This window comes from Leptinotarsa decemlineata, unplaced genomic scaffold (genome assembly GCF_025532065.1).
Source record: "Leptinotarsa decemlineata unplaced genomic scaffold, Ldec_3_MD MMD2_tig00026328_RagTag_RagTag, whole genome shotgun sequence".
Taxonomy (NCBI): Eukaryota; Metazoa; Arthropoda; class Insecta; order Coleoptera; family Chrysomelidae; genus Leptinotarsa; species Leptinotarsa decemlineata.
In genome coordinates this window covers 32,918,792-32,944,599 of record NW_027412688.1, presented here as the reverse complement: position 1 = coordinate 32,944,599, position 25,808 = coordinate 32,918,792, and the positions used below count along the sequence as shown (strand labels likewise).

The window sequence follows — 25,808 nt, the reverse complement described above, 5'->3', positions numbered from 1 at the left end:
TCATTAAAAATGTTTATAATTCAATAAAGACCGCCCAAATGGTATTTACATCAACAGAATATATTCATTTCTCATAATATTGTTGGGCTTTATACATTTGTAAAGATAATTAACAATAAACAACATAACTCAGCCTTTTTTCATTCTCACATATACCTACTTCCTGATTTCCATATACAAGGTAGGTAAAAAACAAAATGAAACAGATCCTCGAGTAAATTATTCTTCAAATTAAAAAATTAGGGCGCTCCAAATGAAACCAAACTAAAAGAGCTAGACATGCGAGCCTTATCAATCAAAACATACAAAAAAATTATAACTACGTCATAGCGAAAAATAAATAGAATTATGTATAAACCCTAAATTAGAATTATTTTACAAATATGTGAAAAATACCTAACTTATTACATTTTAAGCTATTGAAATCATAAGGGATGAACTCAAGACAAAATTTCTCATCACGGTACATGCCATATGAACATTCAATCTGGTGATTATCAGTGACGATAACTATGCTTTTTAAGCTAATTGTATCCAGTTTCATGATTTCTTTCAACAAATAGAAGGAAGTTAGTGTTAAAAAAACCTAGAGACATCATTTCTGCAATAATTACACTTTCATTGATTATTACAAATCATCATTTCTCAACTACATCACCATAAACCCGTAGACATAAGAATATACAGACTTCTAAGGTGCGGTCTGTGAATTTTACATTTTGCAAAAAGTTTCGAAATTTGGTCCACTGAAATGATATTGTGTTATTTTCTTTCCCCAGTCCACAACAAACTGTCCTGAATATCAGGATAGATTCAGAAGCAGAGGTTGGGTTGAAGTAAAGTGTACTTTTCTTCACATTTGACTTGGCTCTACAATTTTACAGTCCGGTCCTTTGTTTTCTTTCAACATGGTGCCGCCTTATAACAGTCTGTGTATTCTTATGTATATGAACATCACTAAAAAAAAAGAAAAATAATAATTGGATAAATTGAAATTAGTGTCAGTAACAGTAACATAAATGGAGATAAATGTCAAAATAATTTCAATAGTCAGAAAGTGATAGGACTAGACAGCATTTAAAAAAAAACAAAAGCAGCTTGACTGTCTAATGAAACACAAGTCCTGGTTCGCAATATTTGATGTCATCATTAGGTAGAGGAGCTCGTGCTTAATTAATTGTTCACTGATCATGAACCTGACATCAAAATAGGAGCCAACATCAAAATACCAGAGAATGAAAAATAAAATTGTCAATCTAGGGAACAATTTGAAACAATGCATTTCTTTTCAGCTTGATTCCAAGTGTGTTTAATTAGAACTGAACTCATTTCAGATTGAGTGATTCTTGCTAGAAGTTATTTACTCTCTTTACTCAATCAAACAACAATTAGCTGAGATAGCAAAACTTTTTGACAAAAAGAAATGAGATTAGTGCAAATAAAAAACCTTTTTTGCAATGCTGCCAATACAAATGAAAAACTTTCTAGTTAAATATTCATTTAGTTTGGAAATGGTACGTAGGTTGGTCAAAGTAAGTGGGTATATTCGATTCTCCTGTGTAACTCGCGGGTTTCATTGTGAGTCACCCCTATTCCAGTTAGCAGCGGGGCATTTACAAAGAATGTGCTCTGCTATCAGAAATTGAAATTTCTTCATCAGCCTGCGACTACTATTTGATGCACAATTCAATGTTTGGCTTGGGCACACGATTGTGTTAATAGTTTTTTTTTGACAGACACTTTCTGTGAAAGAATCAACGTTGCTTACTGTTTTTTTTATTTTTTTCTACCTTCCACAGACTGAAAAATGAATAAATAAATCGAGGGATTACTTTTCGAAACTTAAACTATTCAAAGAAATCTGAATATATACATTTCATATTTTTACATTGATTATTTTGTTTGTATGCAAAATTTAGGAACATGCAAACCATCTAAAGAAACCATGACAAATCACACAGTAATTTGACTGATCAGTAATTTATATTGGATCTTTTTGGGGTTGACATTTCTGTATTCCCTTCATTACACTTTTGCCAATTCTCTACTGATTTAGTTTTGCTTTAATCATTGTAGATTTTTGAAAAACAGCAAGAAATGGTGAGCTCTCAGTTGATTTTTTTTAATAAAAAAAATAAATGTGACAAATAACTGATGTCAGCAGGAAATGACAAAATGATTAAGGCTTTCACGGCCGAGGTTTTCAGGTGTCACTATTTTTCGGCTTTGAAGGCCGTCGTTTTTTTGAGTTTCTTCCTGACGTTTCGCTGACACGAGTGGCTGGCTTCTTCAGTGGTTTATAGATCCTAAGTTATAGGATATTCACGTTAAGAAGAGAATAACGTCATTTTTGGTAATTTTTTATATCCAACATAACAACTTTGAAATTCCCAATGAAATGCGTTCAATAGCAATGAAACTAGTAAAGTTTCATTTTGTAAATTGCTCAACTGATAGTAAAATTTCAAACATTGCCGAATCAAAAAAAACTCGAAAACTGTCAATCATTCTTTATTTTCAGAAGTAATCATTACTTTTGATAAGACCTGCGTATAATCAATATGATTGAAGCATTGTCGAAACAAAGTTGTATTTCAACTAAGTAAATTAATAGTAAGTAAAGTTAATGGCAATAAAACAAATCAACAGTACAAAAAAAATTGCAAGTTCGAATTAGTGCAAGTTGGCAATGCCATAACTTGTCATCTTGTGACGTCATTCTATTCTTGAAGTGAATATCCTATATCTCCGATGGCACAGGTACAGGTATTAGCACACCAAACTACCTGAGTCAACATATATATGTCTTACGCAGCCGTAATATCCAGTCATCAGAGATAACTCAGGATGCATAAACCACTAAAGAAGCTAGCCACTCGTCCCAGCGAAACGTCAGGAAGAAATTCCAAAAATCTACGGCCTTCAAACTCGAAAAAATGTGACACATTTCAGAAAATATCACACAACTGAATCTTTTGAAAATCTCTGTATCAGTACTTATGAATAGCCGCATTTCCAAACTTTGACCTTTCGTGATCAGACCACTACATAACAAAGAGAAAAGTTTACAAGTTTATCGTAAGCTCTCTGCTCAATAATAACATAAAATTTCGATCGGACTTTGTCCAGCCATTACTCCACAGAGCAAGAATCTTACTCGAATAGTTCAAGAGGGAAAAAATTAGGTATCAAGTTGAATTCCCCTACTTCCACTAACCACCCACCACAACCAATAAGAGGTTAAATATCTACCATGGTTCAGCTGGACATGTAAATGTACGACAGATGACAGTCCAACTTCGAATGATTTTTTAGTAGTGTTGAAAGCTAGTGGTAGCAATTTATGGGCAAATTACTATGAATGAAAACATAATTTGATGCTGCAAATTACTCCTTCTCAAAGATTCATTCACAAATACCTGAAATAATTATCTCGTACTGCATCACATTGTTCATACGAACAATAAATTTTCGAAAAAAAAATCAGTTTTACTTCCTTCTAAACCATATCTTTCATGTTTGTACTTGTATATGATGTTTTGTTGGAAGTCCCAGAAATTGATTTCTTGAGTAGGTTAAAGCAAAACTTGCCCCGTGACAATCAGTGACCTTGTATAGAATTTTCGAAAGAGTTGAAATGGAAAAACAACTTTTTTTCAAATTTAAACTCTCTCTCAACTTCTTGTCTCTGTTACCAAAATATCTAACCAAGAGTCAATGAACACAACTCACTACCCAACATATCAGAAATGACATCGTACATAAAACCATAAAAAATAAGTACATAAATAAATAATGTTGAGAAAAGAATCAAATTTTGGTAGTTGACTGAAATAAACATTGTTTCATGTAGGACCCATTAATAACCTAGATAGCGCACATTCCAATTCCATCATCCATTTGTAAGTCCGAAATTATCTCCTAGATAATCCCTTCAATCTATTGAAAATACTTTTTCCACACCAGAACAAAACTACTGAAAAAACTGTCATCAATAGAATCATTTCACGTTAGAGGTTCTAAATTCTACTCACGAAATCCTTTTGATGCCCACAGGATATTAGAATAGAACCTCTGTAGCTCCGTAGGAGATCCTGCCTTACTAATTCTCACCTCAGCCCAAGTATGACGTCAATCACTTCCCAAGATATGTTTTGTCGATTTTATCACAGTTTACTGTTATTGACATACCAAGTAACATTACGGCAAACAGGGCTATTCACTGTCCATTAAGAGGGTGCCTGAACAAAATAGGGCCGTACAATGGAGCCCTCAACTGAAGGCAATGCAACAAAGGGACAGAGACAGTGAGTCATTGGATCATAATACACAGTACCATCAATGTGGAGATTATGAAAATTATTGAAAAGGAGCACAGCATTTCGTATAAGAAATTATAAATATTTCATGGAAGCCAAACTTCACCCAATAATGTGTCTGCCACTCAACGAGTAAGACGTCATTCATTTATTTATTTCAGAGTATTTTTTGCAGTGTCTGATGACTTCTGAACGATTTCTCCCTTGAAATATGAAGCCAAATGTACTAGTTTCAAATTTCTTCGGTTTCACTATCATACAGAACTATTTCACTCTATTTCACCAGAAATTAATTTCCTTCAAGTTCTCGTAATAGTATTACTAATCAAGAACTTGAAAATTATTGAATCTAGGACATCCTAGATCTTTTCTAATCATAACTAGGTAATCCTCAAATGACCAGAAGGATATGTGTAAGACATTTATTACAATTTCTACTGAACTGTCTCGAATCGACAATCATTTCAAGAAAGTGAACGAATGGACTTTCAGAACTCTAGACGCCACTGAATACTAAACACAACAACATTCACACCACCTCACTGTAACAATGGAAATGCAAAACTAGCAATCTTTTTCCTATTAAGAGGAGATATCATTTAGGAGTAATACAGTCCGCTTATTACACATAATATATGATATCTTATTTGTATTTACATTATTTGAGAAGGGACGAACGGGCGAAGTGTCAGCTGAAGATGTTTTTCAACAGTTGTTCTAGTAACATTTGCGGGACATCTTGGGAAAGTTCTAGGAAGTCAGTGAATCATGCTATCTGGAAACTACTTGGGAAGATTTTCCACTGCCTATAATTCAATTACCTAACATTTGATTCCTTTCTTACAAAACATATTGCTTCATTTTTATTTGTTGACACTTAAACCAAGTCGAAAAATGTGATATTTTAAATTATCTATCAGCTACTCGTTATTTTATAATCTGTACATATACTTTCTATACACAATTTGTTGTATTAAAAAAATATTTAACTGTCTATAATTCAACAATAGTTCTTATCCAGTGCAATCTTACACATTGCCAACAATTTTATTAAATTACAAAGTTACTCGAAAGGTATTGAATTTTGTATTGTATTGACAACACAGGATGATCAGTAATTATTGGCCGTCCCCTGAAAAGTATGTTATGAATCATTCAACAAACATTCAAAATCGACCAGCTAACCCATCGATTCTTTGAAGTACTATCAACAACAATTTTCGTTTAATTTAATTTCATGGAAAAATATCAGAAATAATGGAAATTAACCATGAAATGCGATTCAAGAAACTGGAAGAATTGAAATTAAATAGGAAGAAGAAAATCTAAACATTCTTCACATTCAGATATTGAAATCATTAATATAGATCTGTTTTAGAATATTTCAATTTTTATAGGGAATTCTTTTTCTTTTAAAATTTTGTCTATGTAAAATAGTTCTGAAATAGTGAAAGTAGATACCAACTCACTTGACTAATGCGGGATTAACACCAAAATATATCATTCTTTGAAGCAGATTTTTCTAAAATTTGCAGATAATAAAAATAAAAGTTTAGTTATGGACATGACATTTGTTGTATTTGGGAAAAATCTGAAGTGGAGTCTCATAGATTTCTCAATTATTTGATTGAGATAATTGAGAAAAAATGTTTTATCAAACTCCTTCTGAGTGGAACCATTTAACATTACTTTGCTTGTATATATTCAAATTATGTGTTTCATAATATATGGTAAACATAACGTTTCGTAAGAAATGAAAATATGAATTCTATTAACAGTAGGTGCAAGACAGACACACTGACTACCAATTCCCCAATGTAATAGGGCTCAGATTATTCAATTTGCTCATCCTTGCACTGAGCAACTCTTAGTATTATCAGCAGTTTCAAAATTGCACTTGAGTTTTTCCTACTAGAAAAAAACTATTACTCCCTTCAGGAAATGATTGATTATTAAAATAAAAATTTCAATGAATGTGTTACTCTTAGTAAACTGTTTACTAATTTTAAGTTTTTGTTTTTACACATATCGTACCTTTTCGATTGTCTTACAGGATAATAAAATTATTGTTATTACTTGTCTAGGTTGGTAGACGAGACTATTACATCAAAGCCGAAGATGCCTACAGCAGTTGAGGGTGAAATGTCTAGTTACAATGATTTTCTAAGGCTGGACTCATTTTCTACTCTAACTACATCATCCCTTTCAAATATAATGCAGTACTGGAAAATTTGTTCTCCTTACTTCAAAGTTGCTAAATGTCAGCAATATTTTTGCTAGTAGTAGTGATCGGTATCTAGCTTTTTAGTATTTCTGTGAAAGTTTTCTACTGAATAGACTGATTCTAATATGAGGTAGCCAGACCTTCAATATAAAAATATTTTGGTTCACCAGGGAATTATTAATTATTTGCCAGACTATCATTGCTACTATCACATACGAAAAAATTAGCTTTATTCATTCATTTCAGAGGGCGCCAATATTCGAATCACCCCCGGTTTCAAAAGGCACTTTGAACAATTGTCAACATATCCAATCATGACTTGTTATTGGCGATATTGGGAGTGACCAGCAAAACGGGACTCGAAGGTCTCCTCGTAACCGTCTGAGGTATGACGGTAAGTGATTTTGGTATCCTAGGCAAAAGAAGAGACGTTTGCTTCTCGTTGAGTTTAGATTCTAATTTCTCCACCTGTTGATCAAGTTTTTCGAGAATGTTCTCCCCCTCAGCGCTAGGGAGAAGGGGCGGTACCGGTGGGGCAGAAGGTTGTGTGTCGGTTTTGGTCGGGGCAACGGAGGTTTTAGAGATAATCAGACCTTTTCTGGGATGAATTGACTTCAGAACGGAATTGTGTCTTACCAGAATGCCTTTGACGGTCTGAGCTTCTTGGAGGCGTTTCTGTTTGATTTCGAAGCTCCTCTTGATGGCGCACATTTTCTTGTAATCTTCCAGAGATATATGGTATGGTTTGCCTCCAGAGATAACCTGCAACAAAACTCCGTCATAACACTTGAATATCAAAAATAGAAGGAAATTTCACAATCCATTTATAATATATCCGAGGATCTTGTTTCATCCAATTACCGTTTTAACAAGTCAAATCAGTTTGATGACTGAAAAATGTTTGCGAATGATTTTGGAAACTGGCTCATTTACAGATCGATTTCCGAGTGTATTGCTTTTCAGCAACGCAGCATGATCCTATTGCTGTCAGATATAAAACAATATTCCGCGGGATAGCAGCCCGGGAAACAATTTTGCTTGGCATATTTACATTGAAAAATCTGTCACTATGGTGAATGGAAATACCGCTATATTTAGCGCAAACTCGAACATTCACGGTTGAGACATCTACCATGGCAACTTATTCAGATGCTCACCAGTTATGCAGAAGGATTACTAAAGTCATGAGAACATTTTTGTATAACACTTGCTCCTGACATGTACACACATGTATCGTACCCAGTTGTACATAAATCTAAGGAATCAATTTATATTCATATTGATCCAATACCATTAGAGTGTGGCAGTATATACAGGCCAAACCTATAGAAATTTTAACATAAGGCTGTGTGAACACGTCTGTTTGGACAAAAAATCTACAATGTACGATCATCTTCAAGAATCACAACACAAGATAAATAAAGATAACCTCAAAATCCTACACATATGTAATAAAGGGGAAAAATTAATTTGTTCAAAGCCATGGAAATTGACAAATCAATTAAAAACCAGAAATATACAACCCTAAACGGGCAACTCGATTTATGTAGGTCTCCTCTCTTGAATTTATAAGTTCAACAACCGTTAGAATTTTCAGTGTTGAATTTTAAAATTGGCATCCTGGTCCGCCCAACTACCTGTCTTTCAAATACCTGTCCTTACATCTTACCTGAAAACTCACGATATAAACGAGTTTTCAAACTTCACATTTCAGTTTTATACTTAATAATAAGATCAAACCTGAAACCAGTCGTATAAATAAATTCAACTAGTGGTAATTAGACAAAAGTGTTTTTATTCATTTCATTAAAGTCATATTGATCCCTTCTGTTACTCCTTAGATCACTATTTGATATTTATAAAGAGATAATTCAGATTTGTCAGTAACTGTCAGTCAAAAAATAAGTCTTTTAATCACAAGAATAAAATATGTTATTGAACTATAAGCAACCCAGTTTCTGAGTATAAAACACAAGCGGCTCAGACTTCAAAAGTTTTCAATAACAAAACACATTTTGGTAGCAGATCATTGCAACTATTTATTGTTTTATATAGTTACCATTATTGTTGTCAGTTTTGTTTTTGATTAAAAAGCAGAAAAGTCAAATAGAATCTTATTTTGCCGAAAATAAGTAGTTTGCCCAAACACCAGTGTAATGCCATTTTTTCATTTCCTTTATTATTACATTATACAAACTGTTTCTTTCAGTTTTTTTTTTCAGTTTCGTTGGGTTCTCTCATCACAAGTTTAGGGTTTACCAATAGATACATAGATCTTTATTGAAATAGGATATTCTAATACACACATAAGCTAGAAAGTATAAAATAAGAAAGGTATGTGATACATATAGAAATGACTTAAAATATATGACAAACACAAGTTCAATGAAATATTACTGAAAAAATAGCAACATTATACATTCAAAAAATTCAAAATAACATGAAGATAGATAAATGATATTACAGCACAAAAATTTGTTTTGGTAATTTATCAAAGGTTCACCGCCCTCTCTCTTGTTAAAATATGTATTTTCTTATATCTCAGTTTTATATATTATTCTGGTGTTCGTATTTTTTTATTCTGAAAGATTTTGAGGTTCCACTAGTAAGTTCTCAACCACACAAAAATGGAACACTGTACATAGAAACAAATCAAACACTGTAAACACGATTTTTTTTTGGAATTAAAATCTCCTTGATCCCTGTACTAGTTTGAATAGATCCCTTGTTGGATATTTGTCATTTTCTTCTGGACATAATTTGATTTGACCATAACAAGCTGTGTCTGTTCCTATGTTGCATTGCTCTGTAGTTGAGGTATCCGTTGTACAGCCCTGTTTTGTTCAGGTGGACTACCCCTTTAATTGTTCCTATTCGAATCCTGCTTTCTGAAAGCAGTTTGTCAGCTCCCTTCTCAGATGGTTCCTTTATAAAGGTTTATCTGTGTGAGTTGCCGGTTCCATACCGAAGATTACGGTACCTCCACAGATGGTTCAGGGCCTGTATATGGAGTTGATGATCCATGTCTAGCATACTCATCTATGCTCTCAATTCATTGAGACATCAAATTGATGTTCCTTGTGCCTTGCAAGATTGCATATGCTCCAGTCTGGAAGACTGATATGTACTGACCGAGTGGGTATTTTGGTTAAGTTTCCACCACTCATGATTTTAATTATTATTGTATAGCGTGAAAGCTATTTTCCGGTTTTTTAGACCGTGGTCACGTGGGAAAAAGCTTTCTGGCTTTCTATTTCTTCATCATTAAACAAAAAATGTAGGAAACCAACAAAGAAAGGAAGAAAAAATACACTAAAAACTCCTAATGATTAGGTAGAGAGTCAAAAAGGTTTTTTCCACTTTCAATGAATTCCATAGAATTCCTTATATCCTTCAATATACTCCTCTCCACTATCCATAGACTTTTCCATTCGAATTTTCCACTGGTCGAGTCAAAACAGTGTTTAAATAATTTTCTGAATGCATGTTCATTTTCTCTGTTGCTTTTTCTTTCACATTACCTTTATCAAATCTAGTTTCTTTCAATGCTTCCTTCACTTTCGGAAACATAAAAAGTCACCCGGAGTTAGATCTAGTGGGTACAGTGGACATCGACAAAAAAAATCGTCATAGCATCCTGAAGAACTTCCTGGGCATGGATCATATTCAATATTGTCTCGCCCTTCTCTCATACACTCGTCAGAGTGAATATATCTTTGTGGCGGAATTAACAAATTTTATGTCGAAACGTTTGCTCAATTAAAACTCCTACCATTTTTCTGACAAGTGGCAATAAATAGTTCGACACAATCAACAACTGTGGTCCAACTGAGCAATCTAGTGTCATCTAAACGGCTGGAATGTGGAGGATCGACTCGGCAAGATGGCGACTTGAGGCTAGGGTTTGTCACACAGAAAATCAGTCTCATTGTTTAACATAGCCATACTCTTGTAATTTGTTGTGTAGACCATGAGACTATAAAAATTGTAGTGAACCATGGGGCAGCAGTTTATTGACAGCGACATGTGATGCACAATAGGAGAGCAATTAAGAGTTCAGTGGCGTACAACTACTTATTTAAATAGGCAAAATTACATGAAATAATTTGTGAAATATTGTTTCGTTGGGAAATAATGAAAAACGGAATATTATCTTACTCAATACATCAGAAACTTTTAATGCCGTCAAAGATAAAATTTCACCTCCACTTTTACTTATTGAAATGAAACTTGAAATATTTTTCTTATATACTCCATCAATATTTTTCAATAACAAACTTTGAACGAAAGTGAAAACGGTGGTTTAATTAAGGTGAACTAACCTGAACCAATCCAGCTTTCTTTTCTTGTTTCTTATTTGGGTCAATCGGCATCAAGTTGGGCCTCCAGTTCTTAGTAATGGGGAATTTAATTTTTTGCGGCTGGGGCACCTTCACCAAAGGGGCTACAGGTCTACTAGTACCTGGATGGAGAGATATAAGTCCTGGAGGAGCTCCCACCATTTTCGGCCTGATTTGTTGGAGCATCGTCGCATTTGCGGGTAATAGAGGGGGGCTGTTCAGCTGAGATATAGTCAGAGGGGTGCTCTTCGGTAAACTGTTGTTGGTTACAATGCTGGTACTTGGTACAGTGGTAATCGACATTGCCATGTTGCTAACTGGTTTGCAGTTGGATGAAGTTATGGTGCTGGAGGGAGGGTGGCTTATAGATATTGAGCTGCTGAGACCTGGAACTGACACAATGAAAACTGAGATTAGCATTTATACTGAAAGTAGTCTATATATAGAAACAAGCACTTTTCCCCTTCTCTTCTCGACACGCGTATCACCAAGAGACGCACTAAAAGAATCTAGTTCATCTCCTGATGATGCCAAACTGGTAGGTGAAACGCACGTCAAATTCAAATTTTTATTTGGTTCATAACAAAGCTACAGCTTTAGAACATGTCACAAAATACGATAAAATTAACATATGCTCAAAAAGTAAAATATAAAATCTTCAGAAGATACTTAAATGTGCAATAAAAATAATAATACTGTACATACATATAATCGTGTAAAGTATCTTTGCTCTATGATCCAGAGAATGAATGGAAAAAGTCGTTAATACCATATAGGGGATTTTCTGTAAGTAATGTCTTTAAATGTTTTTTGAATTCAGTAAAGTTCAGAGAACGTACTGTGAGATTTAGGGTATTGTACATTTTAATATCAATAGTATTGTCCATTCTTTGTAACCGGGTTTGAGGTATAATCAAATTATCTTTATTTCTAGTATTGTGACCGTGTATATCGGACACAACAGAATAACTATTAATGTTTTGTTTGACATATAGTAACTTTACAAAAATTATCAGAGAGTAAAGTGTCGATTATTCTCAACATTTTAAAGATTGGTTTGCAGGAGTCTTCAAAATTAGCTTCTATAATAGATCTTACAGCCCTCTTCTGAATGACGAATATAACATTTAAATGAAACTGAGCTGCCGAGCTCCAGACAGACAAGCCATATCTAATAATGGATTCGAACAGTGTATAATAAGTAGTTATTGCAGCGGATTGGTTTATATGTTGTTTAACTTTTCTTATAGCAAATACTTCACTATTTAGTCTATTGCAAATTGTATATATATGTATGTTTCATAGTAGCCTGACACCCAGAAATTTAGTGTGCAGCATGTCTAGGTCGTTTTCTACATTGTAGGATATTCTAGATTCGAAAATGAGACTTTTGGTTTTTTTTTTCATTGAGTATAAGCTTGTTTGTTCCATAACTTGTTGCTTGTTCCATAACTTCCCCAAGGATTGTAGCCGGACACTCCCTTTTATTGATACTGATGCCAAATGTGGCATACATAATTGTCTCGATATTTGAGGTGAGCATATTTAGCAAATCGTTAATATAAATAATAAAGAGAAGGGGGGCCAATATTAATCCCTGAGGGACTCCTCTACTTATTTTCTGAGGAGTGCTTCTCTGATTTTCAATACAAACTACTTGAAATCGATTGGACAAGTAGGATTTGATTAGTTTCAGTGCCACTCCTCTTATTCCGTAGTACTTCATTTTCCTCAGTAGTATGTCATGATCAACACAATCAAAAGCTGCACTTAGGTCTGTGAAGATTCCTAAAAATTTTTTGTTTCTTTCAAAACTGGTCGAGAAGTGTATTGTAGTTCTGATGTTTGGGAGCAGTGCATCTAATACTTTATTAGGTTTTTTCAGAAGTTTTGTCTATTTTAATATATTATTACTCTTTATTGGCATATAATGCTCTTCATAGTACAGTCAGTCACTTATAAAATACAAAACAATAAAAAAATATATATATAAAATTAGAGACAAGTCATATTTTAAAAACAAGAAACTAGAAAACAAGAAGAATTATTGATGACAATTTCTTGAAATATATTCACTAAATTTTCTTTTGAATGAATTTAATGAATCACAGCTTTTTATATGACTTGGCAAATTATTAAATGCAATCAGACCAGAACCATACAACGAATCACAACCTATATGTTCTCTGTTGATATAAAAATTTCCTATTCTATTTCTAGTGGAGTGTGTATGAATACTACTTGTGTAGGTTAACTGATCACTCAGATAATTTGGCAACATATTGTGTTCAATTTTAAATACAAATATTAGCATATTCATTGTTATCCTTTGTTTAGCAGATATAAGAGACAGTGTTTCCAACATGCATTCCACAGAAGTGCGTTTATTACAACTCAATATTGCCCTCATGGATCTGTTTTGAAGCTTCTGTAGTCTGTATAGATTTTCATTGCTCACAAGATAGAGTAATGTACTGCAATAGTCAAAGTGGAGTGCTATTATTGATTTATAAATTGTTAATTTTGCATATTCACTTATTTTATTTTTCAATCTATATAAAAGATGAATTTTCGTGGCTATTTTCTTCTAAATGTAACTACAGTGCGCATTAAGGTTCAATTCTTGATCTAATACCACTCCCAGATATTTAAAAGTTGTTACCCTTTCAATAATGACATTATCAATTTAAAGATTCAATGACAGCTGTTCATCTTGCAGTTGTCTCAAACGATATGTGCTACCTATTGATATGCATTTTGTTTTATTAACATTTAACTTGAGGCCGTTGTCACATAACCACTTGTAATGTCATTTGTTTTTGTAGCTTCATTTCTCGATAAGTATTTATTCTTCTATGGTGTATATTGATCGATACAGAATTTTGTACTCTATACATTGATGCTGTTGATTTTTTCCAAATTTTGATTTTTGCCATTTTTTCAGCTAGTTACTGTATGAATATTACTGGAGTTTTCTCTTGAAGATGATCACTTGGTGATCGAAACACGTGTCGAGGTGTTTAAATAACGGTTTGGTGTTGCGAAAAAACTCCAGTAATATTCATTACTACACCAAAGGTTTCAAACAAGGCATCACAAGTATATTTGAGAGTGTCTGGAATTTGTCAAGACAAATCTAGAAATGTGTATTACATCTGCTATTCATTCACACCACCATAAAAATGATTTGAATGTACAGTTCCATATGTTGAAAAAACTAGAAATTATGAGAACTACTATGGTCCAATTCTTTTCAACATAATTCAGGTATAATTTAGACTCAGTTAGGACGATAAATGAAATACTCTGAAAGAGTTTGGATTTTAATATTGACTTTAGTTCGATGATGGTCAATATCTTGCACCGACAAGTGGCTAAGGAGCCCGAAACTGGTCTGCAAGTTTGTCCACTCCAAAATTGAAGGTCGACTCTTTCAGTTGTAATGCCAAATGCATGTGCAGAAAATTTTCTGTGAAGATTCCTGCACTGACGCCTGTCGGATATAATCCAACGCCCTTCGTGGTATTAGCCAGTGGAGTTTTCTGATAGGCGTCAGTCCATTCAAACTACTGTGTAGGTATATCCGAGACTGGCTTGAACATTTAAAGTTCATTTCTTTAGATTTGTTTACTGCCTGTCTTCAAGCATAGCCCACTGACTAATAAGAAAGACTCAGTTGAACTACAAAGTGATATCAAACAATTACTTGTACTGAAAGCATATTATAGCATTGAGGAATTTATATCCGATGTTCTGCATCTCTATCAGTATTGCAGTGAGCATAATTACATAATTTTTAACAAATCTATTTCAAATGAACTCTTATTTTTCAAATGTTTATGTTTTCTATGTAACATAAGTGTGTAAATCGTTTGAGGGCCAACATAAGTGGAATTTCAGATTGTTCAATTATAGTTTTTAAAAAATGGTTTCTAATTTTCTGATTCAGTTTATGATTTTATTTTTGGGTATACTTTTCATTATGGTGTGTGGTTAAATTACGTTTGAATTTTCAGATACTCTCTTATACATTTAGCCTCAGTTGCCAAATATTGGGAGACAGATTGAAAGAAAATCTTACCTTTAGTGATGTTGGCGCTTGTGATAATCCCGCTACTGCTCTTCTGCATCTTATTAAAAGGGAGCATGCTCAACGGCTGGATATTTCCTGCAGTAGAAGGAATATTATCGTAAGCCCTCAGTCTGTTATGCACCGACTCGCTGTAGTTGATCGAGTGGTGGCTTGCTCTAGCCGACAGCACCAAATCGCCGTTCCGGAAGTATTTCTCTAGGAGGATTAGATGCCTTAGGAAGCTGCTCTGATTGCCGTAGGGCTTCTGCAGTTCACGCCAAAGCCGTTTCGTCTCTTGGTCGTACTGAATAACAGAAGAGCACTTCTCCCATCCTTCCGGCGTGCGTTCTTTGACGTTGTTGAAGTCTATACTGGCATTGAGCGGGAGTTCTTCTTCGCCCGGGAATAGTTGCCTGACTGATATGGATGGATTCGCTCCTAGTTTTTGAACGGCGATGTCGCTGTTTTTGTTCTTGTCCACTTTTGTAACTTTGGTAATTTCCACTGCGTCTCTCAACTGGAACAAATAATCCTTTTTATGCTCTTTGACAATTATGTAAACTATTTTAAGTTTATACTAGGGACAAATTTTGACCAATGAATGAATGAGTTTTATGATTGTTGACATAAATTTAGACATGAATCTCACGCTTATTCAATTTTACATGATTTTTCAATTAGTGTGATTCGGTAATTCTTGTGAATTGTCAATGAAGTGACTATAAAATGGATTGAAAAAAAAATTTAATTCTATCTATAGCGATGGTGTTACTCAAACAATAAACAGCTCTTTGGAATATACACTAGTTACACAAAAATTCGTGGAAACAGCAGACAGGATTTTATTTTACTATCTGATTTAGTTCGTATATTCCCGATAGATGTATCTGGAATATACTATTAGTTAGTAGGTGAAACTAGAATCCAAAAACAAAGTATTTCTGATCCAACACCAGATTGTATGGTTTTGGAGAAAGATAGTAAGCGATGTTTTCTTTAGACAAGCTAGGTTTGACTTGATGGGTAGAATTGAAACCTCTGGTTTAAAACTCATCTATTAAAAACAGTGTTTCTCAGGAAAACGAGATAACTTGATGATGATCTCTTGGCTAAAAACTGTCAAGAGACAGTATTTCAAGTAACTGTGGTGACATCACACCTTACGAAGACGCCATCTATAGGAACGAATAAGAACTCAATCGTCAACCTAACTGGCTACCGTCAGGCCGAAGGGTGATCCTAGACAGCGCTGTTTCCACCCGCGATTACATCTCTTTCGACGGCGCCATCTAAGGGATCGCCAGAGAACTCAATTCTCGAATATCAAAGATTGGAGCCTTGTTTGTCTTCGATATTCGAGGCTGAGTTCCTTGTCAATTCCACAGATGGCGTCTTTGTAAGGGGAGATACGCCCCAAAATGCTATTCCATACCTTGAGTGGCATAACAAACAATTTTACCCACATGAAATCCCAACTTGTGTGACAGTATTCTTATTGCGAAGCAACCCAATGATAATTTCTAGTGAAGTGCTCTTACATGTTCTTCAAATTTTAGGTGTTTGTCTATGTTAATGCCTAAGAACTTGTTATTGATATTATTGTAAGTGTAGCATCATTTCCCACCATCAATTGAGCTGAGGTGCATTTAAAGTTTGAAAGGTATGTTGTTTTTAAATTGAAAGACAAAAAATTTGCACCAATCCAATTTTTAATTTGCACAAGATCAGGGGAAATATTTATGTGCCGATCTTTATGCCACAATAATGTAGTAGAATCTGCAAAAACACGAATGATCCTGTGATGTTTAGACTGATAAGGTCATTGATATATATAAAAAATAGTAGTGACCCCAAAATAGAACCTTGATGTACTTCTGTACTACATGCAATGTGCTAGAAATAGAATTGCAGGTTCTCACATAATGTTTGTGATCCTCAAGGTAGATGACACCTGTTTGCACAACTCTTACTTTCGTACAAGTTAGTATCATCAAGGGATGAACTAAACAGCTAGAGAACTGCAACACTCTTCTCGACACGCGTTTCTTCAATCAAGGATGCGTCATCAAGAGACGCACTATAGAACAGGCTAGTTCATCTCCTGATGACGGCAACATGGTTGGTGAAACGCGCGTTGAGAAGTGTGTTGTAGTTCTGGTATTTGGGAGCAGTGCTTGTTACACTGGTTTTTACTAGTAGCATTTTATTGAAAACACTTTTTCCACCATCAAAAATACTATCTAATGACTGATTCTTAGTTATCTCCCGATGATGCTAACTTGTTTAGAGAAACGCACGTTGATCTGGTGTGAGAAGTGTATCCAATATATTCATTTCATGCCAGAGGTTCCTAATTAGGTTAGTAGTACCACGTTTATAGGAACTCAAATAATTTTTTGATGAGCGATTCAAAAACAGTAAAAGCAGACTTACAGATTCAAACTTCGGTCCGATCTTCCTGATGATGACAGGTTGCACGGGAGCTTCCTTTTTGACCTCCGTATCGCTTGGACAATCCATTGCGATCGCAGGTATGAGAGTATTATAATCAACTCCATTGTATTCATCGCTCGGGGACTCAGAACGGGACTGGGGCTGACTGCTGGTGTCTGTCGAAGGTACCCTCTCTTGAATTTTCTGAGGACTTTCCGGACAATCGCTTTCCGATTTTGTAGCGAGCGGGTTTTTGACGAGTTTCTTCTTCTTTTTGGTATGCTCCACACGATCAGCTTTGCTGGGGACAGCGATGGGCTCTTCTGCAGCGGCTTCGTCCATCGGTTCGATGTCATTGAAATGCAGGAGTCTGCAAGAACGAAAATATAATTAATTTAAAACAAACCATAAAGAAAGAGAAAAACTATTGAATTAGCATGAATAGAATCAACGAAAATTCAAAAAAAGCATGACGATAAGCTAGGGTAGATTTTGAATCAATGACCATTATAACGTCAGCAACATGCGGGATTTTTCAAAAACATTCATAATTCCCATCATCAAGAAGACGACCCAAAGATTTCCGCAAATGGACTTCTTGACCTTTTTTTGTTAATTTGTTAATTTGTTAAAATTTGCTTTCCAGTTAAAACTTGTGCGAGCCAAGGACTAACGAGGTCACGAAGGTCACGTGGGAAACCGACGAAATGTACTCGCCAACCGACTACCATCTTTTCAATCACTTCGATAACTTTCTCACCAGTAGAACCTTCGCCAATCAGGACCAAGTAGAAACGGCCTTCGTTGACTTCATCGAATACCGAACACAACATTTTTATGCTGACGGAATTGATCGACTTGTGTTACGTTGGCAAAAGTGTACTTATTCAGATAGAATTTATTTTGATTAAATTGCATAAGTATTTAGTGATATGTTACAGTTGAAAGTAGACTCATAAAAACGGATAAAACTTTTGAAACGATCTGATATTTATGTAAAATTTCTATGTCTGTTGGAATAAACAAATTATTAAACCTAAATTCCTAAATTGTGGAATTGGCTGCGATGATAGTGCCCACGACTCACGATCGGAAGGCCGTGAGTTCGATTCCCGCCTCGACTAGATATTTTTCTAGAGAGAATTTATCTGGTTGAAGCTGGTATGATTCTGCAACCGTGTTAGGAATCACACGTTAATAGGTAAGACCTCGTTAGTCCTTAGCTCGCACAAGTTTCTCAACTTCTGAGAGTTGTCGTTCGTATGGGGGCGACAGCTGATTAACGGAAAAACAGATTTTAAACAGAAATTATATTGTTTTTTATTAGACCAAGAACATTTTAGTACTAGCTTGACGCATATTTGGTTTATGGTCATGAAATTGCAAAAGAATCATTTTAAAATGACTATTTTGTGAAATTCGATAAAGAGCATGATTTCTGAATTTGTTAGATCATATCTATACTGTCTAATTCAAAACAAAAACCAATTAATGACGTAATAATCCATCCACTTACTTATCTATTCAACCAATCCCTTATTCAAGGTTTTTTCCCAGATCTATTTAAGAAAGCTCTAGTGGCCCCGATATATAAAAAGGGAAATAGATGTGATATCGATAACTATTGGCAAACCTCACTGTTAAGTTCGCTATCTAAACTTCTTGAGAAAGTCGTGGGGAACAGATTAACAGATTACTTGGAAAGTAATAATTTACTCTGCATAAATCAACATGGTTTAGGATAAACCGTTCAGTAGAAACAGCATCTCAAAATCTGATCAATTATATCTACACAGAAGTCGACTCTAGCCGTTTTGTATTCGCGATTTTTTTCGACTTAACCAAGGCTTTCGATTTGATCTCATCAGAATTGCTAATGGAGAAGTTGACGGTGTTCCAAGTTCCACAAAACCTAGTTAAGTGGATATAGTCCTACATGAAAAATCGCAACATGATTGTGAAGTATGATGATGTTTTATCCAAATCTTTCAACGTAAACTCGGGTGTTCCCCAGAGATCGGTATTCGGACCCCTATTATTTCTTATTTTTATCAATGATTTGCTGGAACACTTATCAAATTGTCACACTTATCACAATGTTTGCTGATGATACGACTATCGCTGTATCAGGAAGAGATCTCAAAATATAGATAGAACAAATTAATTGTGTGATTGAAAAATTCTCAGAATGGTGTCAACTTAACCACCTTATCTTAAACATTAACAAATCTGTTTCTATGAGATTCTACAACAGATGGAGCAATATTCCAGATCACATATGCGACTCACTTGATATTGATGTTGTAACTGTTGCTAAATTTTTGGGTACAATTTTAGATTAGAACAACATATTGAACATATTGATAGTGTATGTCGTAAATTAAAGCATATTTTGCAATAAAACAGATGAAACAATGTACACGCAGGTCAAGTCTGCTGAGTGTCTACTATGCAATGGTGTATTCACACATTTGTTACAATATAATGTCCTGGGGAAGTGCAAAAAACTTCGCCAGGATCTTTGTATTACAGAAACGACTTGTGGCACTGATATTTGACATTAACTAATTAGAGAGCTGTATGCCAGTATTCTTTAGAGAAAGGCCTCTGTCAGCTCTCTGCATATACATTTATAAATGTGTGAACTACACCAGAAAAAACGAGTCACTGCTTGAAAAAACCTCATGTCATGAATATCCAACGCGTAACGGAAATTTATTAAAGGTGCCTAGATACAAAACCTACAAATTTAAAGAATCACCACTATATAATGCAGTCAGCTTTTACAATGAGCTGCTGTCAGTTATTACACAAATTAAAAAAGACAAGTTATTCTATAGGAGCATTAAAAATCTCTTACTAGACAAATGTTACTACAGTTGCGAAGAATTCCTGAATGATTGTAACTGTTAAATGTCTCTATATTGCGGATTTGATACATGTATGTCTGATACATAATTATTTTATTGTTAACTGTAAAGAATATGATGTATATAATATAGGTATTGTGGATGTATTGTTTACTGTAAAAATTATTACTTGCCATATGTACAATTTGTACCCAACTGGTTAATAAAGAATAAAAATAAAAATGGCAAAGTCCAAATTCCCGCGAATTATGTTAATGAAAAAAATCGAAGTTGCCGACTTTAACAGTGCCAATGAATGTTTTACTCACAGTAGCCTTATTCTTGACAAAACTCACCTTCTCTTATATTCCTTGAAGAAATTATCACTCGCTTCAGGTCTTTCCTCTGAACCTTTGAGAAGAATGGAAGCAAAACATTTGCACAACTTGCACACGACAGGTTTGTCTGTGAGCGCCAGAGGAATACCCTCAGCGTCGAGGGCTTTGTTGAGATCAATCGTTTCAGGTCCCAAATAGTGGATGTGATTTCTGGCCAGTCTTCTTTTGCACATGGAACATATCATGAGGTGTTCCAAGGCAGTGTAGTGTTCATCGCAAATTGGTATGGAATGCAGACCTGGATTGTCAAAGTCTATGTTGATCTGCAAAAAAACAAGATATCCAGTATTCTCATGGTTTATGCGAAAAGTTGAGTATTATTGGAGTCTTATCCCAACACCAAACCATTATTTTTAACACCTCGACCCGTGTTTCAATCACCAAGTGATCATCTTCAAGAGGAAGATTAAACTTCCTAACTTAATCTTCACGGGTCGAGGTGTTAAAAATAACGGATTGGTGTTGGGATGAAACTCCATCTTCAAGAGGAAGATTAAGTTACAGCTTGTCAAATCTAGAAAGAGACTTGAGAATTCTCTCTCTCTCTCTCTCTCTCGCTCTCATAATCTTCCAACGAACGAACATCTTGTGGGCGGGACCATAACGGAATTCAGAAAGCTCTTCCTACATTTGACGAGCTGTAATAAGTTTAATCTTTCCCTTGAAGATGATCACTTGGTGATCGAAACAGGGGCCGAGGTGTTGAAAATATCGGTTTGGTGTTGGGATAAAACTCCAGTAATATTCATTACTACACCAAAGGTTGCAAACAGTGCATTACAAGTGGAAAGTTGAAGGTATAATTTTTCAAAAGTGTGTGTACAAAAACATACAGGATTTCAAAAACACACGTTCCATGCTGCAGATAGATGAAGAATTTCCCTACAATTCTATTATTGCACGATGGTGACATCAATTTCCTTATGAATCAATTGAATTGAAAATGCAACTCAGAGTGGTCTTATTTTGGATAAAAACGATATAGAAACTTGATTTTGCAATGATGGATTCATATTGTAGAACCTAATAGAAAATGAGAGATGTTTCAGTAAGAATATGTTACCATATTTTCATTAGTTCTATGAAGCTAGATAATTGAGGATAAAAAACACTTTAATATTCTTCAGGGTTTTCTTCGAGTATAATTTAACATCAGATTGAACAAAAACTTCGGTATATTTCAGTCCAGTGTTTTTGCTAAGCGAAGCCCTTTTTATACCTTTTTTGATATCATTCTTTCTGTAGACTATCAGAATTAAATGAAATCATACTTTTAGGTTGCTTGATTCACAAAATTTGGATTTAAAGGAATGTAAAAAAGAATCAACTTTTTGGAATTTTTTCCCCATAAACATTTTTATCAATCAATCAATATATGCTTTATTGTCTGAAGATTAGTATCTTATTGACAAAGTCTTGTAAAAAAATTAAATGAATGTCATAAAATATAAAAAATACAAAATACAATAAATGACATAAAATATAAAAAGTACAAACATAGCAATTTCACAAATAAAACATATGACATAAAATATAAAAAATACAAACATAGCAATTTCACAAATAAAACATTCAGAAGACAGGTGAACATTACAGGTTATCATGGTGGAATTCATGGATCGAATAATTAGCTTTTTTGATTAAAATATCTTTAACTGTACTTTGAAACTTTTTGATATGCTATTTTTTAGAATGGTAGGAAGGTGATTATATACTTTAATACTTTCATAAATCAGAGAATGCTGAGCCAAGGTGAATTTTGGAATAGGTAAGTAAAGGATATGGTTCTGTCTGGTGTTGTGACAATTTGTTCTGGGAGTGTACATGCTAGTTTTATTTTTATGATATCCTTTAATATTTGTGCTGCGTATTTGAAATTTGGATTTTAAACATGTCATTTTCATTTCGTTTCTACAATGGAGTAAATAAAAAATGCATTTATTCTAAGGGAGTTCTACCAACTTCATATTCTTTATTTAGATGTATCACAATTTGTTCAGCGCAATCAAGTGACATACTGTAACCATCGTTAGCAAGTGAAATAGCTTGGTTTTGATTCGTTTGTTTGTTTTATATTTCATTTATCTTCAGTATTTTATTTCTAAATTATTTTTTACTTCTTTTATTCCTTTTATTTGCATATATTTGTTATTTTACTTATTGTTCAACACACGAATTAAACTCATTATCAGGCCACCAATTTGTTTTCTTAACAAATCATTATTCTCAAATTTCATTTTAATTGCATTTTTGTTCCAACTCACCCATAAATTGAATTCCTGTTACTTTTAGCATTTTCAAAGTTTTTTAATTTTTTTTCTTCATAGATTTCAAATCTGTGAACACTTTATAGACAATGGAATCACATTTAAATATATGAAAAAGTGAGATAAAACATACTACCTTCAGAAGAAAATTCAAAGAAAAAAATTACTATTGCTCTAAAACTGTTTACCCAGAAGTGTTATACTTGCTTATGCCATCATTGATATCCCTTGCCTCGAAACCCCATATGAATATATTCAATAGTTTTTTTAGCACAATATTCCAATGCACACCTCCACAAAGGTGAAAATCTGTATTAAGAAGACCTGTTGATTCTTTCACTAGAATTTTATTAAAAAAATTGCTCTTGTCTACCAACTTTGGTACATTTGGTGAGAATCTACCTTGAAAAGTTACCTCCCCTACAACAAATGATATAAAACTGGAGTTCTGAACCCTGCGAAGACAAATAGAACACTACATTACTGCTTTTGATAATATCTACCGCAGTTGTAGATGAAAGCTGCAGACCACCGACAACAAAAAGACAAACCCAGAAAATAACTTCAACAAAAATATCGCTAACTATGAAAGTTGACATATTTCGATCTTCAAGAGATTTCTAAATAAATCACTACTTTGAATAATAAAAACTTACCACTTGACAAATACTTTTTCTCATTTTGATGATCCATTTCCTCCTGAGTATATTTGTGGCCTCCTTTCTACAACCCAAAACATGGCAGTGGTTTTTTCTTGGACCCGGTGCAACCAAGGCATTTCTTTTTAAGGATTTGTTAACATAAGAAGGAGTGTTAGATTTTCTATCTACGTGCCTATAGCAAGCATCACACAGGCAGGAATCAGTCGTGAGATGTTTTTCCGCTGAAAAATATCGATATTTTGAAACTTTCGTAGAATCATTAGTTTTCTGATTGATTGATTCATAAACTACAACTCACGATTTGGTCTCCACAAACTTCATTTGAAAAATATATCAAGACATGTTTGGCTAACACAGTAGCTTATTCAACAGTGATTTTAATAGTAAAAGTTGCTTCTTAGGCTAATATTTATAAACCACAGGTAACTACAATTTGGACTACCTCCATCAAATTATCTAAACCTCTACAATTCTCATATACCTGAGGTACCTCTTCAATTATGATTACCTGAAGCATATTAACTCACTTCTACATCAATAATAATATTTCCTCGTTTCTTTTAAGAAAACAAGTTCAATAATGGTGATCTATTGAATTTTCAAGTTTATTAATTTCCATTGCTTCCAAATAATTCAGTTTCAAATATTTATTTTCTATGTGTAAAATTTCGAACTCTTCATTAAAGATATGATTTTCTTCTAAAAGATGATTTGAATATGTTCAACTTGTTTTCTTATTCACATAGCTCATATGATGTTCCTGGATTCGATTCCTAAATGTTCTGCCAGTTTGACCAATATATACTTTAGGGAACGTTCCACACTTTAATTTATATACTCCTGATATCTCGAATTTGAAAGTTTTGTCTTTATTATTTTTAACCAACTTTCCCAACGTATTACTTGTTCTATATGCAATTTTAATATCTCGTTTCCTCAAAAATGAAGCCACTTTTTCCATTGTTTGTCCAAAATACGTTAAAGCTCTATAATTTTGATTATCTAACTTATCAATAGGAAAAAAGTCTTGAATCGCTTTTGCGTAGACTTCTTTGGAAAGTATTTTTTCATTGATTTGGCTTCAAACCCAATGTTTACTGCAATTTGCTTGATGATATGAAGTTCTCTATTGAAATTATCTATTCAAAGAGGAACATTGACTAATCTGTGAATCATGCTATTATAAGATGCTACTACTTTGTGTTGATATGGATGGGTAGAATCGTAATGTATAATAATATCCGTATAGGACGGTTTGTGATAAATTGAAAAATCATGTTTGTTGTTCATGCTACTTGTTGAGTCCAAGAAACTGATTCTTCTTCTACTTCAATAGTGAATTTAATGTTTTCATACTTTTGTTAATATCCTTATGAAAAGTATCTAATTGTCTCTTAGTACTTGTAATGTAGCAAAACATGTCCTGATAATATTTTTCAAATAAAACAAACGGTAGCCAGGCGGTTCGACGTGGGTGCTTTGCTCACTCACTCGAATTGACTGCCGCGTTGGTCGGTGGTTCAAGCCTCAGCCTGAACAATCAATTTTCACTTGTTATCGTCCAACCCGTGTTAGGAATCACACGTTAAAAAGTAAGACCTCGTAAATTCTTAGCTCGCACAAGTTTCGACTTCTGAGGGTTGTCGTTCGTAGAGGTGCGACAACTGGTTAACGGAAAAACAGATTTTGAACAGATTTAAAGTTTTTGGAGATCAAATTGTGAGTTGTAGTTCATGAAATCATTAGTTAACATTGCTAAGAAAAAAACAAGTTTGAAACTAACTTTTTGGACTGCTTTCCATAATATTTGGAAAAGTTATTGAATATTTGTAATTTATGATTCATAATAATCACTTTTTCAACTAATATCAGCAAATATCTGAAATACACTCACTGCCTAAAATCCTATTCTGCCTCTCAATACTTTTGATTGTAGCGATATGACAAGGAGTATCAAAAAGTCCGAATTTGCCGAAACAATATGAACACTCGTCTTTGCACAGCCTTCCTGGGTGAATGCTGAATGAGCTGGCTTTCTCTGGAATAACCAGTGCTTTGATTGCTCCATCCTGAGCAGCGGCTTCTCCATCAGAAGTGTGTTCACTGCTGCCATCTGTGGAAGAAAATAGATTCTCATATCTTGATAGTTCGTACTGGAACCTTGAAAACATTTTCCCAACACAGTACCAGTAAAATTTATTTATACTGATCTCCTAAGGACGCTAACTTGGTTAGTAAAACGCG

The 25,808-nt window shown here is 34.1% G+C and overlaps 1 protein-coding gene across 7 annotated transcripts in view; it reads right to left on the bottom strand.

Annotated features, from left to right (window-relative positions):
* The window catches only part of east (enhanced adult sensory threshold), a 56,224-nt gene continuing 30,416 nt past the window's right edge, over positions 1 to 25,808 (bottom strand). For 6 of the 7 annotated variants that reach the window (XM_074182324.1, XM_074182322.1, XM_074182325.1 and 3 more), the window contains exons 5-11: positions 25,459 to 25,677; positions 23,559 to 23,785; positions 20,594 to 20,898; positions 17,389 to 17,758; positions 14,965 to 15,472; positions 10,866 to 11,275; positions 1 to 7,305 (exon numbers count right to left, since the gene is read on the bottom strand). In XM_074182324.1, the coding sequence (XP_074038425.1) occupies positions 6,856 to 7,305; positions 10,866 to 11,275; positions 14,965 to 15,472; positions 17,389 to 17,758; positions 20,594 to 20,898; positions 23,559 to 23,785; positions 25,459 to 25,677 (2,489 nt within the window). In that variant the 3' untranslated portion in view covers positions 1 to 6,855. The remainder of the gene's footprint in view (positions 7,306 to 10,865; positions 11,276 to 14,964; positions 15,473 to 17,388; positions 17,759 to 20,593; positions 20,899 to 23,558; positions 23,786 to 25,458; positions 25,678 to 25,808) is intronic. The other variant, XM_074182327.1, reaches the window with a different exon arrangement.